The sequence below is a fragment of the Zalophus californianus genome, chromosome 4, assembly GCF_009762305.2.
Source record: "Zalophus californianus isolate mZalCal1 chromosome 4, mZalCal1.pri.v2, whole genome shotgun sequence".
NCBI classification, from domain to species: Eukaryota; Metazoa; Chordata; class Mammalia; order Carnivora; family Otariidae; genus Zalophus; species Zalophus californianus.
The window spans coordinates 419,529-437,507 of NC_045598.1; the positions used below are offsets into that span (position 1 = coordinate 419,529).

General features: G+C 65.0%; 2 protein-coding genes across 4 annotated transcripts; one reads left to right on the forward strand and one right to left on the reverse strand.

The window, feature by feature from the left end:
* Positions 1 to 5: 5 nt before the first annotated feature.
* Positions 6 to 4,023, forward strand: TAS1R3 (taste 1 receptor member 3). Its single transcript, XM_027612196.2, is given in 10 exon segments — positions 6 to 314; positions 316 to 347; positions 463 to 763; positions 837 to 1,619; positions 1,729 to 1,798; positions 1,801 to 1,931; positions 2,067 to 2,187; positions 2,377 to 2,656; positions 2,658 to 3,271; positions 3,274 to 4,023. Coding segments are annotated over 10 exon segments (2,676 nt in total). The 5' UTR covers positions 6 to 41; the 3' UTR covers positions 3,345 to 4,023.
* Positions 4,024 to 4,178: 155 nt separating this feature from the next.
* On the reverse strand, positions 4,179 to 16,369 carry DVL1 (dishevelled segment polarity protein 1). 3 transcript variants are annotated; one of them, XM_027612159.2, is made up of 16 exons: positions 16,092 to 16,369; positions 11,372 to 11,441; positions 11,120 to 11,241; positions 10,770 to 10,873; positions 10,387 to 10,525; positions 9,470 to 9,563; positions 9,311 to 9,380; positions 9,079 to 9,218; positions 8,759 to 8,835; positions 8,617 to 8,684; positions 8,316 to 8,468; positions 7,542 to 7,673; positions 7,294 to 7,461; positions 7,011 to 7,217; positions 5,996 to 6,035; positions 5,348 to 5,484 (listed from the first exon to the last, which is right to left on the reverse strand). In XM_027612159.2, the coding sequence occupies exons 1-15, from the start codon at positions 16,259 to 16,261 to the stop codon at positions 6,025 to 6,027; spliced, it is 1,725 nt and encodes a 574-aa protein (XP_027467960.1). In that variant the 5' UTR covers positions 16,262 to 16,369; the 3' UTR covers positions 5,348 to 5,484; positions 5,996 to 6,024. The 3 variants fall into 3 exon arrangements, with proteins under 3 accessions (XP_027467950.1, XP_027467941.1, XP_027467960.1); XM_027612149.2 differs by lacking the exon at positions 5,996 to 6,035 and having other exon boundaries at positions 4,179 to 5,484; positions 8,391 to 8,468; XM_027612140.2 differs by lacking the exon at positions 5,996 to 6,035 and having other exon boundaries at positions 4,179 to 5,484.
* Between the last annotated feature and the right edge of the window lie 1,610 nt (positions 16,370 to 17,979).

Genomic DNA, 17,979 nt, shown 5'->3' on the forward strand with positions numbered 1-17,979 from the left:
AGGAAAGCAAGGGTGTCCCCAGGGGCCCCTGGGCTTGGCAGATGAGGACAGGCGAGGATTTTGCTAAGCAAATCCTCTGCCCTCCCCTGTCCCAAGTCATCATATCAGGGCCCCCACCCGATTCTCTCATTTGCCAACCCTGCTGGAAGCTGCCACTTGCCATGCCAGGCCTGACTCTCCTGGGCCTCATGGCTCTCTCGGGCCTCGGAGCAGGCACCCCACTGTGCTTATCCTGGCAGCTCAGGATGCAAGGGGACTGTGTGCTGAGTGGGCTCTTCCCCCTGGGCGCGGCCGACGATGCAGGTCTCAGCGACAGGACTTAACCCCGATGCCACCATGTGCACCAGGTAAGAATGCGGGGGGTGGGGGGGCGAGGCGTGACGAGGGTGGGGGTGGCTCAGGTCTGGCGTGCTCCTGAGCGGGGATGAGGTGTCGGCCACCTGCAGCCCTGTGTGGCCCCAGGTTCTCGTCCCTTGGCCTGCTCTGGGCGCTGGCCATGAAGATGGCTGTGGAGGAGATCAACAACAGGTCTGCCCTGCTGCCAGGGCTGCACCTGGGCTACGACCTCTTCGACACGTGTTCAGAGCCCGCGGTGGCCATGAAGCCCAGCCTCATGTTCATGGCCAAAGCGGGCAGCTGCGACATTGCCGCCTACTGCAATTAAACGCAGTACCAGCCCCACGTGTTGGCTGTCATTGGACCCCACTCATCCGAGCTCACCCCCGTCACCAGCAAGTTCTTCAGCTTCTTCCTCGTGCCGCAGGTGCGCCCCCCCACCCCCACTGGCCCTGCCTGCAGGAGCCCCCACGTCAGGAGCTGCCTCCTGGTCACTGCAGGTCAGCTACGGTGCCAGCACTGACCGGCTGAGCAACCGGGAGATCTTCCCGTCCTTCTTCCGCATGGTGTCCAGCGACCGCGTGCAGGTGGTGGCGATGGCGGAGCTGCTTCAGGAGCTCGGCTGGAACTGGGTGGCCGTGGTGGGCAGTGATGACGAGTATGGCCGGCAGGGCCTGAGCCTCTTGTCCAGCCTGGCCAACGCCAGGGGCATCTGCATTGCACACAAGGACCTGGTGCCACTGCCGCACGTGGGCAGCCTGCCGCTGGGCACCACCCAGGACCTGCTGCACCAGGTGAACCAGAGCAGTGTGCGGGTGGTGGTGCTGTTCTCCTCCGCCCATGCTGCCCGCACCCTCTTCAGGTACAGCATCCACTACAGGCTCTCGCCCAAGGTGTGGGTGGCCAGTGAGGCCTGGCTGACCTCAGACCTGGTCATGACAGTGCCCAGCATGGCTGAGGTGGGCACCGTGCTCGGCTTCCTACAGCAGGGCGCCCCGATGCCCAAGTTCCCATCTTACATGCGGACCCGCCTGGCCCTGGCTGCTGATCCCGCCTTCTGTGCCTCCCTGGACGCTGAATAGCTGGGTCTAGAGGAGCACGTGGTGGGGCCATGCTGCCCCCAGTGTGACCACATCATGCTGGAGAACATATCTGCGGGGCTGCTGCACCACCAGACCTTCGCTGCCTACGCGGCTGTGTATGCCGTGGCCCAGGCCCTCCACAACACGCTGCTCTGCAATGCCTCAGGCTGCCCCCCGCGGGAGCCTGTGCGGCCCTGGCAGGTAAGGGCAGGGAGCCCCCGGCACTCCCGAGAAGGAGCTTCAGTGGGGAGTGTGCACTGGAGGCAGCTACTGGCCCAACGCCCCCCACCGGCTCCAACCCACCCACCAGCTCCTGGAGAACATGTACAACACAAGCTTCCGCGCTCGCGGACTGGAGCTACAGTTCGATACCAGCGGGAACTGAACATGGACTATGACCTGAAACTGTGGGTGTGGCAGGACCCGACGCCCGAGCTGCGCACTGTAGGAGCCTTCGATGGCCGCCTGGAGCTCTGGCAGTCCCAGCTGTCCTGGCACATGCCTGGGGACCAGGTGAGCCCCAGCTGCACTCCCCCCGGCCACAAACAAGTTCTGGCTCTGCCGGGGCAGGGGCGGCGGGGGGACCATCCCCAGGTCTGGGCGGTGCACCCGGCTGAGCACAACCTGAGCCCCAAGGCCCCGTGCCAGGGGCCCGTGTCCCAGCGCTCCTGGCAGTGCAGGGAGGGCCAGGTGCGCCGAGTGAAGGGCTTCCACTCCTGCTGTTATGACTGTGTGGACTGCAAGGCTGGCAGCTACCAGCGCAGCCCAGGTGAGCCCCTCTCCCAGGCTGCACGAGCTGAGGACGGGGGCAGCGGAGGGGGGGGGGGGTGGGCAGGGACCCACAGGGCCTCGTGTCTCGGCTCCAAGGCCAACCCTGAGGCCAGAGCAAGTGGGTGGGAGTGAGGCCAAGGAGCCCGTGCCCCCCCCCCAGTGCCCCCTCTTTGCTCCCACACCACAGTTGACCTCCTCTGCACCCAGTGTGACCAGGACCAGTGGTCCCCGGACCGGAGCACACACTGCTTTCCCCGCAGGCCCACGTTCCTGATGTGGGGGGAGCCAGCCATGCTGGTACTGCTTACACTGCTGGGCTTGGCGCTGGGCCTGGTGCTGGCGGCCCTGGGGCTCTTCATCTGGTACTGGGACAGCCTGCTGGTTCAGGCCTCAGGCGGGCCACGGGCCTGCTCTGGCCTGGCCTGCCTGGGCCTTGTCTGCCTCAGCATCCTCCTCTTCCCCGGCCAGCTGCCTGTCCCAGCAGCCCCTGCTCCACCTTCCCCTCGCTGGCTGCCTGAGCACACTCTTCCTGCAGGCGGCCCAGATATTTGTGGGTTCGGAGCTGCCACCCAGCTAGGCAGAGCAGCTGCGTGGCTGCCTGCAGGGACCCTGGGCCTGGCTGGTGTTGCTGCTTGCTCTGCAGGCGGAAGCAGCACTGTGTGCCTGGTACCTGGTGGTCTTCCCACCAGAAGTGGTGACGGACTGGTGGGTGCTGCTCACAGAGGCGCTGGTGCACTGCTGCGTGCGCTCCTGGATCAGCTTTGGCCTGGTGCATGCCACCAATGCCACGCTGACCTTCCTCTGCTTCCTGGGCACCTTCTTGGTGCAGAGCTGGCCAGGCCACTACAACGGCGCCCGCAGCCTCACTTTTGCCATACTGGCCTACTTCATCACCTGGATCTTTGTGCCCCTCTTTGCCAATGTGCACATGGCCCACCAGCCCACTGTGCAGATGGGCGCCATCCTCCTCTGTGCGCTGGGCATCCTGGCCACCTTCCACCTGCCCAAGTGCTACCTGCTGCTGTGGCGGCCGGAGCTCAACACCCCTGAGTTCCTGGGAGACAATGCTGGAGGACAGGGCAGCAGTGGTACTGGGGGGAAGGAGACTCAGGGCAAAAACAAGTGACCCCTGACCCAGTGACCTCACCCCAGTGAACCCAGATTTAGTTGAGATGCCCCCAAACCAAGTTCCTATGAAGCAACCCCCAGACTCTACCCCAGCTGCTGAGACCACCCCCAGCTCTAGATCCTGACTGCAGGCTGACTGCTGACCTTGACACCACAGTGATCCTTGGGCCTGCAGCATTCATGAAGGGCCTCAGCACCCATCTGGGGCCCGAGAGCAGCTCTGTATGTGTCCTAGCCAAGCCTTGGCCAGGGCCAACCCAGGTGATCCAGCCCCACTGTTCCAGAAAGAGGCCCATAAAAAGGTTCCTTGGGGCTCCTGTAGCTCATGCCAAGAGCTCAGGAAAGCCCCAGTCAGATCACTTGAAGTCCAAGCTGGGTATTACTTGCCTGGCCAGGCCCAGCCTGGAGCCTCCAGCCAGCACCCTATCCAAGCATCACAGGGAAGGGAGGTTGGTGGGTGATGGGAGCTGTTCTGACCCCTCTGCAGGGACATGTGACTGATCACGGGCCCCAGAGTGGGACGGGAATGATGAACAGGGCAGAGGCCTACTTGGGTGGGGGGGATGGGGTGCACACCCAACCTCCTCCTCTCTCTGTGGCCCGGCCCGAGCGGGTAAAATGGGGTCAGATGGCCACCAGCACCGTGGACAGAGCCTGGGGGGTCAGCACCAAGGCCAGCATCCACAGCCAAGACCCCTGGAGCCAGGAGCTAGCACCACGGACAGAGGACCAGCTGCCAAGGACCCTGCCGGCAGCCAGCACAGGGGACAGAGCCCGGTGCCGAGCAGGGACCCAGAGACAGCCGCACCCCAGCCTTCCAAGGTACCCGGCAGAAGAAAACAGACACAGGCCACACATCAGTCCCATAAAATTAAATGCTTTTTAGTCTTTAAAATAGCATTTACACAGAAGCAGCTCTATTAACTATCTGGATGGACACTCCCACTTGATACAGTATCTACAGCGCAGATGTGTGCAGGCCAGAAACGCCAGGAAGGAAGCGGCGTGAGTGGGTGGGCAGTCACCCAAGGACAGCAAGGAGGGGTGGGCTGGCTACCCCCTCTTCCCCACACCCTGCCCCTGCAGCAGCTGTGTGCATCCGGGCCCCCTGCCCCTCAGGGTCACAACCCCACCACCACCAGCTGAAACACGTCCCCCTCCCATCTCCCCCTCACCAACCCCTCCCACTTTCTGACAGGACCTGCGTCCCTGCATTCAATCTGAGACCCAGTGGGGGGGGGCACCTGACCTGGCCACCACCTCCCCCAGAGCACACAGGCCAGGCAATAAATAAATAAATTAGATCCCTACCCCGGGCATCCACAGAGGGGCCTGGGGGCTCTGATTCCACCTTCAGGAAGGGCCAACCCAGACCAGGCAAAAGTGGTGGGGCCTATGACTTGGGCAAACAGGGGACCCAGGCCCAGCAGCCTCTTCTCAGCTTAGTCTGGGGCCCTGTGCACAGCTCTGTAGGCAAGTGGGGGTCCCTGAGGCACACCCCAAGGGCACGGGCTCTGCACGGACACAAGCTGCTCCAAATAGGAATGGACGGACTGCCGAATTCAGATCACGGTGGTCTGGGCTGCCCTCAGCCCCTCGCCCAGCCTGCTCCCCATCTCCGTCCAGGCCTGGGCCCCGACATGACCCCTTGTGTGCAGGCAAGCACAGGCTCGCTTGACCCAGGACAGCCACCAATAAGGCAAGCCCACACAAGCCCAAAGGCGGTGCCCTCCTGCAGGAGCGGGCAGGACCACTGGCTCCCCCACCATGGGGCCGAGCTGAAGGCACTCTCTCCTCAGTCACATGATGTCAACAAAAAACTCACAGGGGTTCCCCATGGCCTTCTGGAAGGACTGGCGACTGCCCGTCAGCTCTGGGGGGACAGCGGCCAGCTCCCGGACGGGCGGCCCCCCCGGCGGCCCCCCCCCCACCGAGTACGCCTTTGCTAAGGGATACGATGGGGGGAGGCCCGGGGCAGCCGCCGAGCCCCGGCTGAGCTGACTAGCTGGACGCTCCCGACAGCCGCTGCCCCCGACCCCGCCCGGTGCCGTGTGGTCTGACTCGCTGCCGCTGCCCCCAGCTCCAGCCACCCGGCGCTCCTTCTCACGGCCCAGTGCCCGCCGGCTGCTCCCGCCGGCACTCTGGGTGGACCCACTGCTTTTGCTTCCTGGAGTCAAGGACAGGGAGAGGAATGAGATGGTCAGTGTCGGGCCACGTCACTTCCAGGATGACCAGCTGTTGCCAGGGCAACCAGGGACAGAACCTGGTAGTCTCAAGCAGGGCAGGTGTGTGGGGGGGCAGCCATGCAGACAGGAGAGCAGGGCTGGCCCCACTCATAGAAGCAAGAACAGCTGCAGCAGGCCGGGGGGCAGGGGCGGGCAGTGGCAGGCAGGAAGGGACACTCTGGGGCCAGCTCAGTGCCCCCCATCTCACCCCAATGCCCGATCTTGCAGCTGAGAACCTGAGGCACGAGTGAGGCCCTGTGTGCCCGGTGCTCCCGTGGGCCATCCTGGGCACCCCACCCCCACCCCCAAGACCCACCTTCCGTCCAGCCCCAAGGCCCTGGCCAGCTACTCAGTTCAGCCCCTGTCCTGGGCTCCCAGGAAGAGCGGGGAGCCTGAGAAGGCCAGCTGGCTGGGAACATGCCGAGAGGGACGCCGAGCAGGACCCTGGCTTACCGGCCCGGAGGGTCCACTCCGCTAGTCCTTCAGTCTAAGGCTTGCTCAGCACAAAGCAAGGGATAGCATGAGTTACACAGCAGGCCCGGCCCGGACACCCATTCCCGCCGACGGTGCATGCGGCTACCAGATGGGCCTGTCCAGGGTCCACAGGCGCCCAGCAACAGCTTCCCCTGGGGCACCACTGCCCTCTGACCTGCTCTCCTCTCTCTCCCATCCCTGTCTGGATCTACTGGACTAGCTCCCTGACCTCTGTCCCCTGGCCTCAGTGACACTGACAGCCTTAGGCCACTCCTCCAAGTGCCCTCCGCAGGGACACCCCTCGATCTTCCTGCTCAGCTCTCCACACATCCCAGGGTGAGTCCACAGTTGTCTGTGGGACTGTCCACCTCCAGCTCCCGGCCAGGCTGCAGGTGCTGGGGGCAATGTCTGTCTTCCACTGTGGCCTGGGACCTCTCTGCCATCCTTCCCCATGCCATCTCCTGGCTTTTTGCTTCTGCTGCACCCCCAATACACACACACACACACACACACACACACACACACACACACACACACACACACCCTGGCTTTTTGCTTCTGCTGCACCCCCAATACACACACACACACACACACACACACACACACACACACACACACACACCCTGGCTTTTTGCTTCTGCTGCACCCCCAATACACACACACACACACACACACACACACACCTGGCTTTTTGCTTCTGCTGCACCCCCAATACACACACACACACACACACACACACACACACCTGGCTTTTTGCTTCTGCTGCACCCCCAATACACACACACACACACACACACACACACACACACACACACACCCCAAAGTCTGCAGGGCTCTCCCCATCCCCCTGAACCACTCACCCCTTTCAGAAGGAGCTCACCCAGGGCCTCAACACAGAGCAGGGAGGAGCGCATGGGGCAGAGGGGGTGGGCACACACAGGGCAGAGCCAGGCGGCAGGGACAGCAGGGAGCTGGGTGCCCAGCAGGCTCTCACCTTCACTCTGCTGACTCCCAGCACTGCCGCTGCCATAGCTGAAACCAGGGTCCTGGTATGCGGGTGGGAAGCAGGGCGGGGGGCCCGGGTACTGGTAGGGGTAGCCCTGACCCAGGGGCCAGGGGGCGGCCGGATGGGGCAGTGGGGCCAGCGTGTCCTGATCCGAGGCCCCACTGGAGCCACTGTTGAGGTTCAGGGCTGCGAGATCTGGTGGGAGGGGAGGGTGGGTGAGGGCAGTGAGGGCAGGCCCTCTGGGATCCCCACCCGCCAGCCCCCCACTCACTGCTGCACAGGTCCCCAAAGACGTAGTAGCACTGCTCCGAGAAGGTGATCTTGTTGACCGTGTGCCGCAGGAAGCCGCGCTTCAGCATGCTGCTGGCGTACTTGCGAGCCTCGCGCCTTTCCTTGAAGCCCTCCACGTGTGTGTACAGCCAGTCCACCACGTCCGCCCCTGGCCCGGAGCACACATCAGGGCACAGAGCCCGGGGGGCAGACCCGCCCCGCCCGGAGCCAGCCCGGCGGGCCCCTCACCAATGACGGCATTGGCGATGGTGATCTTGAGCCACATGCGGTCACGGATCTCCAGGCCCGAGTCTGGCAGCTGCATGACGCGCACCACGGCGCCCATGTCGCTCTTCACCGTCAGAGGTGCCTCCTCCAGCTCTGTAAGGCACAGCCCCCTCCTCAGCCCTGAGCAGCCAAAGGCAGGGGGAGGCCTTGGGATGGGCTGCAGGCCCCGCTGCGGCAGCCCATCTCAGAGCCCGGGCTCCAGATCAGGTCTGTGGTCCTGGAGCCCAGACCGTGAGGCCATCCGGTGACTGCAGGGTCCAATCCCACCACCAGATGGACCCTCACAGGGGTGGGTTGGGGAGGGGGGTTGAATCTTTGTCCCCTACCCCTGCAGATGCTTCATCAAGATCTTGGGCCCAAACCCAGGTGAGGCCACCCCCACCCTGCAGACCAGAGCCCCACGGGGAGAGGCCTCTTCCCCCCTCCCCGTCCGCTAGCTCAGGGCTGTTAGTTGTGTTAGCTGCAGGAAAGCCGGGTGGGAGTCACACGCGTGCACTGCCTCTCCTCCCCAGGAGAGAAGGGCCCCAGGGCTGGCCTGGCCCGTCTGGGCAACTTTCAGTCCCACCACACAGACAGCCAGCTGGAAGGAGGGTGTGCGTGAGGGCAGACACGTGTGCGTGTGCGCCCTGGCCACACGGCAGGACAGCCCTCGAGTGCGACCGTGTGGGACGGGCACTTCGGCCAGGCCCCTCGCCCTGGTGCCTCAGTTCCCTGCTCTCCTGAGCTGCCACTTACGTGGGGCGCCAGGCACGGAGCTGGTTAGTGAGGAGGAGCTGGTGCGCGTGATGCCGCTGGAGCAGGGGCTCGTACCGTAGTGGGGCAGGGCTCCAGTCAGCGCCGCCGTGTGGGACAGCCAGGCGGCAGGGTCGATGGGCCGCACCGGGTCAGCTGGGTGGCCGCCGGGTGGGAACAGATGGACGGACAAACAGACGGATGGACGGTAGCGCACGATGGAGCACGGGGGCACAGAGGAAAGGACCTTCAGGCTGGGTGAGCGCCCTCAACCCCCCCCCAGTAGCCCTGCAGGGTCACTCACCCCTCGGGATGGTGAAGTAGCTCCGGGGGGTCGGGTCCCAGCATTTGGCTACCGTGAGGCTGATGGGCCTGTGGGGGGCAGCAGGTCACACAGGCGAGGCCCCAAGGGGGCCCCCCCATGCCGCCCACCCACTGTGCCTCACCCCGTCTGGGACACGATCTCCCGCAGCACCCGCACAGCGTCGTCATTGCTCATGTTCTCGAAGTTGATGTCATTCACCTGGGGGGTGAGGGGTTCAGCACAGCAGGGCAGGCGTGCCAGCCTCTCGGCCCCCCGTCCCTTCCCACAGCCCCGCACCTGCAGCAGCATGTCGCCCGGCTCGATGCGCCCATCGGCCGCCACAGCCCCCCCCCTTCATGATGGAGCCCACAGCCCCGCACCTGCAGCAGCATGTCGCCCGGCTCGATGCGCCCGTCGGCCGCCACAGCCCCCCCCTTCATGATGGAGCCCACAGCCCCGCACCTGCAGCAGCATGTCGCCCGGCTCGATGCGCCCGTCGGCCGCCACAGCCCCCCCCTTCATGATGGAGCCGATGTAGATGCCGCCGTCCCCTCGCTCGTTGCTCTGCCCCACGATGCTGATGCCCAGGAAGTGGTGCCTCTCTGCAGGGGCGAGGGGTGAGCAGGTGCCTGCTGTGGGGGTGCACCCCACCCAGGGGTCCCGCACCCCACGGGGGACCCCAGTGAGGCCTCACCCATGTTGAGAGTGACGGTGATGATGTTCAGGGACATGGTGGAGTCCGTGATGCTGCTGAAGGAAGAAGCCTGCGGAGGGACGCGAGTGAGGGGACGGAGGCAGGGGCTTCAGCAGGGCGGACCCTGCCCTGCGCCTGGCTGCCCCCTACACCACCTACACGGTCCGCCTGCCGCATGCGCTGCTTCCGCCGCCGGCGCTTGTGTTTTCGGATGAGCCGGGAGGACGTGCTCTGCTCCGTGGAGCTGCTCAGTCTGGGGGGCATGAAGGTCAGGGGCCAGGCCAGAGGCTGCAGGGCTGCGGTGGGGTGGAGAACAGGGCACCCCACCCCCCCACACACACAAGACAGGGAGTGCACAGGATGGGCGTCAGGTCCCGTGCCACCCTAGCCGAGTCAGCTGTGGGACACAGAGCTGGGGTAGAGCTGGCTCAGGAGAAGGCTCAGCTCCAGACTGGACATGGCCCTACACACACGACACACACAAACCCCACACCTATCTGCAGCATTACTCAGGCAAAACGGAGACACAAACACTGAGGAAGCCAGCACATGCGTGCACACACGCCTGTTACACACCCACGCACGCACACGCCCATCGACTCACACACCCCCATGCATGTGCACATACCCGTACACACCCACACACCCATACGTGACGTGACTGCACGCACAGATCTAGTCACACATACACCCACACACACGTGCATGCAAACCTGTTACACACACACACATCTGGATGTGTGTGTCCATGCACACCTGTAACATACCTGTGCACACGCACCTACACATACCTGTAACCCCTGCACACACACATCTGCGTGCACAGGTACCCACGCACCTGTGCACACGCACCCACACATACCTGTAACACCTGCACACACACACCTGCGTGCACACGCACCCACACATACCTGTAACACCTGCACACACACACCTGCGTGCACACGCACACGCACCTGTGCACACGCACCCACACATACCTGTAACCCCTGCGCGCGCACACCTGCGTGCACACGCACCCACACATACCTGTAACACCTGCGCACACACATCTGCGGGCACACACACCCACGCACCGGCTTGTGTTGTCATCCTCATCTGAGTCAATGAAGCTACTGGACTCGAGTTCGCTGCTCAGCACAGTAGAGGCGCTGTCGGGGGGCAGCCCCAGGTCTCGCCGCCGGTCCCCCCTTGGGTGCCCATTGGTCCGGGCAGCTGTGGGGACAGCAAGAAGGGAGCTGGCCGTGGGGTCCCCTGTGTGGCCTCAAGCACCAAGTGCCCTGGGAGCCGGCCAGGTGACTGTGAGGCTGCTGGGGGGGGGGGTCCCTGGGGTCTTGGGCAGACAGGCCTAGGACCTCTACTCTGGGACCCCCATTGGTTGGGGGCAGTAACTGGGAGTAGGCAGGGTCATAGGGTGCACCGTGGGGGCCCGGGCATGTCTAGGGTGCGGCTTCATTACCCTCTTCGCGGTTCCGGCGTCGGGCTCGCTCCCGCCGGTGGCTGACCAGAGACTCCGTGCCAGTCTCATTGTCCATTCCGTCGCGGCTGCTGGCTACATTAGGGCTGTGCCCACAAGACGGGGTGGGCTGGGGCAGGCTGGGCCACCCACACTGCGTGCGACACCCTCCCAGCTCCTTGCCTCCTCTCCCACCCACTCACCTGCCCAGACTGGGCCTCTCTGCCCGCCCCTCCTCCACTGACCAGTTTCTACTGACCACGTGTCCCTGGTTAGTTGCCCCTTCCCCCGACAGGCCTGGTAGCAGCAGGCCCCTCAGGACCACCAGGCTCAGCCCCCCCCACAGTCCTTACTGGAAGGAGGGGGGCCGGGAGTCCCCGATGCCGCCCGTTCTTTCAAGAGGTGGGGGCAGGTCTGTGTGGCCATCAGTGCTCTGAGAGCCTGCATCTGAGTGTGCGCCCTCGGCCAGGACCAGCTGCAGAGGACAGCAATGGCTCAGGGACACCGCCAGCCTTCAGGCCCACCCCCCACCCCCCCACATGGGTTCAGCCCAGCCCAGCCCCCACCCTAGCCAAGCATTCTCTGCCAACATCCCATGGACTCACCCAGGAGACCACACGACCATTGAAGCAGGGCAGCTTGGCATTATCGTCGGAGATCTCCTCCTTCACCACCCTGTGGGCAGACAGTGCCGTGAGACCACCTGCACGAGGGATGGCTCCCACCGGTGGGCCCTGGAGGGAAGAGCTCCCCATATTCTTGTCCAGGGTACATGCCAGCCCAGGCCATCCAGCCACATGCCCAGATGTCAGTCTGTGTGGATGCCCCTACCTGGTGCAATCCCTTCCTGGGGACCCTTGTCATCCTCCCACAGACCCCTTCCAGGGCCCAGGGCAGAGGGAGGTCCGAACTCCAGACCCTCAAGCAGCAGAGGGTCACCTCCTATAACACCCTATAATGCAAATATCTGCCTTGCTCTGTGTCTACGTGCCCCACGGAGTGCGGATCCCTGACAGCAGGGCTCTGCCTGGCTTCTTCCCTCCACCTCCTCACGCCCCAAACCTGGCCCCAACCCAGAACAGGGCCCAGTTCACAGCAGGCCTCAATACAGACGTGAGGACAATCAGACCACGTGAATATAGGCAGATTAAGATGGGACTGCATGCAGATCCATACGTGCACATGGAGGGCAGGCCACTGCCCTCCTGCCCCGTCCACCTGGCCAAGGAGACAGAAGCGGACCCCACTCTCTACAACAGCCCAACTCAAGGCGTGAAAGGACAGCCAGGCACAGGGCTGCTGGGCCCACTGAGAAGTCCCAGCCCCAAAGGCCAGCAAACCCCAGCAGCCACACACCCAGCATCCGGCCCCTGGCTGGTGTCTTGATGCTGCCCCCAGTTAGGTCAGTTTGGGGGTGGGGAGATACCCAGGCAGGACACAGAGAGCCAAAGCAACACGAACTGGGAGGGAAGTCGACCATGCCGTGGTCAGACACAGGTGGGGGATGGGTCAGCTGCCCGATTCAAAGGCCTGAGGAGGGCAGCCGCCAGCACGGTTCGCAGGGGCAGCCGGGGAGGGGCCGTGGGGCAGGGCGGGCAGTGGTTATGGCCCAGACGCACCCCACACTGTGGCCCCCTTGAGGCCCAGGGATCAGGGCAGTCAGGGCCAGGCCTGCAGCAGGAGGCACCCCGATGCCCTACCCCGCTGGAGCCCAGCCCTGCCCAACACAGAGGGATTTCCACACCCGGGACTTGGGCCCAGGAGAAAAACAGGAGCCAGGAGAACAGGCAGGAAGCAGCCTTGTGACCTGTTGAGCCTGGACGCCTGGACTCTGCCCGTCCTGGGCAGCAACAGGAGGCCTCCACAGAGCGGGCACCCCATACTCCCCCAAGGGAGCAAGGCCCAGGTCCACCACCCACCACCCAGGCCTCAGAGGACAGAAAAGACGGGGCCAGCCAGGGCAGGAGGGGGCACACTGCCAGCATCCTGCAGCAGCCCCTCAGACACACCCCCAGCATGCCAGCCACATAGGGGCAGCGAGGTGGACACCCAACGGGAAGAAAAGCCCCCGTGTCTGCTGCCCCAACTTACACAGCCACAGCCCCGCAGAACTGAACTCCCCGGGGAGGCTGGGACCCAGCCCAGCACTCGGCTGAAGTCCCCCGCAAGAGGGGGCCACCATGGGAAGACCTGAGGGGGCCCAGCACCCCCTGGGGCTCTGCCAGCTGCAGCCGACAACCAGCCATGCAGCAAGCCCTTCTGGGGGCCCGGCAGGCGAGAGCACGTCTGTGAGTGAACGCAGCGACCAAGACTCGGGAGGGACCCGATTCCTGTTTCACAGCCCGGGTGGCCCAGCCTCCTCTGCTATTCCCAAGCCCCCGCCCTTTCTGACTCACCCCCCAGGCAGGCAGATGAGCTCCCCAGCCCTCACACCACAGGGCCTACCTGGCCCCCCAGGGGTGGGCTGCCCCCCTGGCCAGCGCCTCCAGATGACCAATCACCCAGGGCTGCCCGAGCCTCTGTGCCCCCTACCCCTGCATAAATGAGCCCCCAGGGCCCAGAGTCCCTGCTCCCCTACCCTGCTCCCAGCCTGAGGAACCCAAGTCCCCCAACCCAGCACGACAGGACATCCTGCCTTCCACCTAAAGCCTGGGCACCAAGGCCCCCACCCAGCTAGGCCAAGACAGCCAGGAGGTGGGGGTAGGGGGCTGCAGAGCCTCCAGGATAAGGGCGCAGGTGCTTTCCTCAGGAAAACTCATTGCCGGCCAGCATAATCTCCGGGAGCTACAGGCAGACACAAGGGCAGGGGAGGCCTCAGTGGAGCCTGGGGGAAATGTCTCCAAACAATTCTGGGGTTCCCTCCTGGGCCAGGCCTCATCAGGTGGAAAAGCAGACCTCAGAAGCCGTCTCCACCGGCCCTTAAGGGTGGCCACCCAGGGGCACCCCCACTGTCATCATGCTCCCAACCTCAGAATTCCTGGCGAGATCCCGGTTAACCTCAAACTTGTGGCTGTCCAGCCCCGCCCGCCCGCCACCCCCACAGACTCGCCCTGGCAAGGAATCTGCTCAGAGCAGGGCCCTTAGAGCCAAGCACAGCCACAGGGGGACCCCCAGGACTCCCAGAGGCCACAGCATGCCACAGGCCAACCCTTGCCAGTGGGTCCCCAGAGGCACAGGGCTCCCCCAACTAGACCTCCCCACCACGAAGCAGGAAGATGGCAGAGCAAGCTCATACATGACAGGGAAGATCTCGAAGATGCCCCCACAAGTCAGGGATCCTCAGCTCCCACCATGCCTTTGGCTGCCCCTCCCCCCAGCCCCGCCTCCTGACACTAGAGCTCCCCCAGGCTGAAGCTCTGCAGGCTCCAGGGCAAGCGGGTCCCAGCCATCTACACCCAGCCATGAGCTCCAAAGGTACCTGTCTAGACTCTCCCAACACCACTGGGGGCACTGACCCCAGACAGACCGGCTGCAGAGGGCAGAGTGGGCACTCACCCAGGTAGGCTGGGTCAGCCCCGGCCCCCACCCCCTGCCCTGCAGCCCTCACATGGCCCACAGGCAGGTGGCTTCAGAGACCGGAACTCCTGGCCCAGAGATGGAGGGACCAGGGCCACTGCCAGGCAGATGAGCTAAGCCAGGCCTGGAATCAGCAAGGCAGCCCTGATAGCAAGGGACTCCAACCTCTGCCTCACAGTCTAAAAGCTGGGCCCAGACTCCTCCCTGCACCACCGCTCACCAAAGCCAAAGCTTGGCACCTCTGCGCCAGCCCACCATGGCCCAGGGACCTTCTCCAGCTTTGCTGTGACCTGCATGGGAAAAGTGGGAGGTAGGCACAGGACCCCCCCCCCCCGCCACTTGGCCAAAATGGGAGTGGGACCCGGCCCAGAGCAGGTGGCTGTGGCCACACCTCAGACTCCCCTTTCCCTTACTAGGTGGCCAACTATGGCCAGGAATGGAGGCTTGGGGTACTCAAGGCCTGGCCCACAGTGGGATGGTAGGTTGGGGCAGCAGGTCCAGGCTCACCAGGGTGGTCCTCACAGTTCCTGATCTGAGGCTACCCCTCTCACGGTGGGGCCGGGCTGCTCCCCAGCCCACCCAGGGTTGAGGAGAACACACGCTCCCTCTCTGCCTCTCCCTAGTGGTGGTGGAGAACAAGAAAGTCTAATTGTCCAAACTTCCCTCAGGCCCCCCAGAGAACTGAATGGCCCCAGCTTGACCCGACCTGGGGCTGCCCAGGGTTCATGCAAATCAGAGAATCCAGGAAATGACCTCAATGTCAAAGTCCTGAGACACAGTCACACACAAGGACACAGACTGCCTGAGGGCGGCCAGGCACACCTGCTCAGCCCATGAGGCCTCTGAGTAACGCCCCCCCCCACCAGCACTGCTGAGCTGGGGACTCAAGTTACCCATGGCTGTGCTGGCTCAGGCCTCGGACAGAGCTTCCAGCGGACAGCCAGCCTCCAGCTCACTGTCCCAGAGGCCCTGCCCAGTGCAGGCGGGAAGTCCCCTCAGCCAAGACAGCCACCACTAAGGCTGGACATGGGGACACTGACCCAGAGGCTGCTGGAGTCAGCAGATGGCCCAGGCTGCTCCCAGGAACCCAAGTACTATGTGGCTCAACAAGAATAGGGACCCAACAGACAGCAACCCTCAGGCAGGGGCAGGTGGAGTGACAACCCACGGTCCCCAGTGATCCTTGATCTCTGCCCTATCCTCAGGACCCCGGAGGAGGGATCCAGAGAGAGGCTGTCTTGAGCCTCTGGAAACTTCTGCAGACTCCAACAGACTAATCTGTGCCGGTTGCAGATCACCTCCTTTCCCCCATACTAACAACTACAGTGGACCCACTAGGCGGCTAGGACCCTGCCCCCAACCCTTACCTTCCCCCCTGACACTACTCTGACCCCAGGCCCAATGAATCACAAGCCCTCCAGGTCAGCCCTCTAAGCACCTGCCCTCCACAGAAGGGAGGCGGTGGGACCCTGAGTCTGACAAGTGCCAAGGTGGGACTTCAGCTCACCCTTGACCACGGACCTTGACCACCCGCAAGTCAAACACACTCTGCCACACAGGCCCAGGCCCAGAGTGGGTGGAGAAACCAGGACCCTCGCCTCCCCACCGTCCAGCGCTCTCAGGCTCCTGGGCAGGCAGCCAGGGCCCCATGCGTCCCCAGCTCAGGGCACAGCCAGCTTGGACGCACAGCACCCCCCGGGGAGCGGAGGCACTGCCCCGGTCACAGTCCCAAGATTCCCCAAGACCCTGCCCGGGCGCAGACAGGTGCGGACACCCGTCCTCGCGCACAGGCCCCCACGGCCCACTGACCCGAAGTCCTGGTCCATGGACTTGAAGAAGAATTTGTAAGCGTGCACGGGCCGGTTGCTGAGCACATTCTTGAAGTCGGCCAGCGTGACGCGCTCAGGCGCCACGGGCAGCTTGACCAGGTACGGCGTCTCCTCTTCATCCATGTGATAGATGATCTTGGTCTCCGCCATGGCGCGGCGGCGGCGGCGCGGGGCCTGCGCGGCGCTCCCGGCCCGGCCCGGGACTCGGACGCCGGCGCCTACCCGCTGCCGGCCTGCGCCCCGCCCGCCCGCCCGCCGCTCCCCGCCCGGCCGCTACCAGGCCCCCGGCGCCCCGCCCGGCCGCCCCGGCCCCACCCGCCCCGCCGGCCCCGGCTCCGCTCGCGCCCCCGCTGCTGCCCCGCGGCCCGCGGCCGCCCATCCGCCCCGGCCCGGGGACGCAGGCAGGGAGGGCGTGCGAGGCCCGGCCGCGTCCGTGCGCCCCGCCGCCGCCGCCGCCCCCTCGGGCCGCGCAGTTAAAGGGACCGCCGGCCCCGGGTTGAGCGCGCCCGCCGGGGGGCGCCCGAGAGCGGGCGGGGCCTGACGTCACCGGGCCGCTCGCGGCGCGGCGCGGGGCGGGGCTGCGCATGCGCGGAAGGGCTGGAGGGCGGGGTGCGCGCGTGGGTGGTGGGGCCACGGTGTCGGCGCCCGCGTAGAGCTCCCACCGGTCATCCCGGGCCCCGCCCCTGACCCCCGCCTCGGGCCACGGGTCCCCGGCCCGGCACGCGGGGACGCCCACAATGTGCTCGGGCCGTAGCCCCTGCTGGGCCTAGGGTCTCGGCCCGTGGGCAGACAGGGGCGCGTCCCCCGGAGGGAGACGGCTGAGGACCCTCCGGAAGCAGCCCTGCTGTCAGAAGGGAGACCCCGCCCCAGGCAACGCCAAGTCCCCCGCCAAGGCCCCCAGGGGTCGACTACAGAACCCAGAAGGTTCCAGTTCTCCGCCCCTTTGCGAGGGCTCCGGGGTCCGTGGCGCTCAAAGTCGGGGGGCGCCCTGGTCACATTCGCGGGCAGCAGGGGTGCAGCACGGGAAGCTGAGGATACTTCGGTCCGGGCCAGGAGCCAAAGACAACTCGGTCTCTGCGCCGCGGTGCCCACTGCGTGCTCGCGCGCCCTCTACCGGGCCCCACGGAGGCTCCGCGAAACACGGGCCAAGTGCATGCGGGTGCGAGCGTGGAAGCGGGGTGCGAGCGTGAACATGTGTATGTGCGGCTGAAGGCAACAGCGGAGGTCAGCACCGGCAACGGCGCGCACGCACGTGTGCAGAGGTGCCCGGGGAAGGTGCTTCTGGCAGCGGGTGAAGACCCCCCCCATCCCCGCCACCGCCTCTGTCGACCCAGCCAGCCTGGGGTCCTCTGTGGACCAAGGGAGACCCAGAGCAGCGCCCCTCGGGCTGTGGAGGCTCCAACCACACGCTGACCCCACTGGAGGTAGAGGGTCTCCCCCATCCCAGGAGGAAGACTTGAGGCCAGTAGAGGGAATCCCACATTGGTGAGAGTGAAGAACAGGAGAGTCCATAGGACAGCACCCAAGAGTGATGAAGGTGAAGGATGCATGATGCCCCTTGCAACCTGTCCCCAGCACTCCCCTTGACGCTGGTTGGAGCCTGGAGCTGTCCTAGCTGCCTGGTCATGACCATCTTTGGGTGGTGGATCAGCACAGGAAAAAAGCCCATCAGTCCACCACTGACTGGAAGAGCCAGACTTTTAAGGAAAGCCCCTGAGCCCAGGCTGGGGACCATCCCCAGGCCAGCCTAGGCCAAGGGCACTGACCTCCATCCCCCTAGGCTCTGGTGGGGAGAGTGGACAGGGCTCTGTGAGGTGGGCACCCGCTCAGCAAAGCCTGCACTGTCTCCCCTTGGGTCTCGGTTTCCC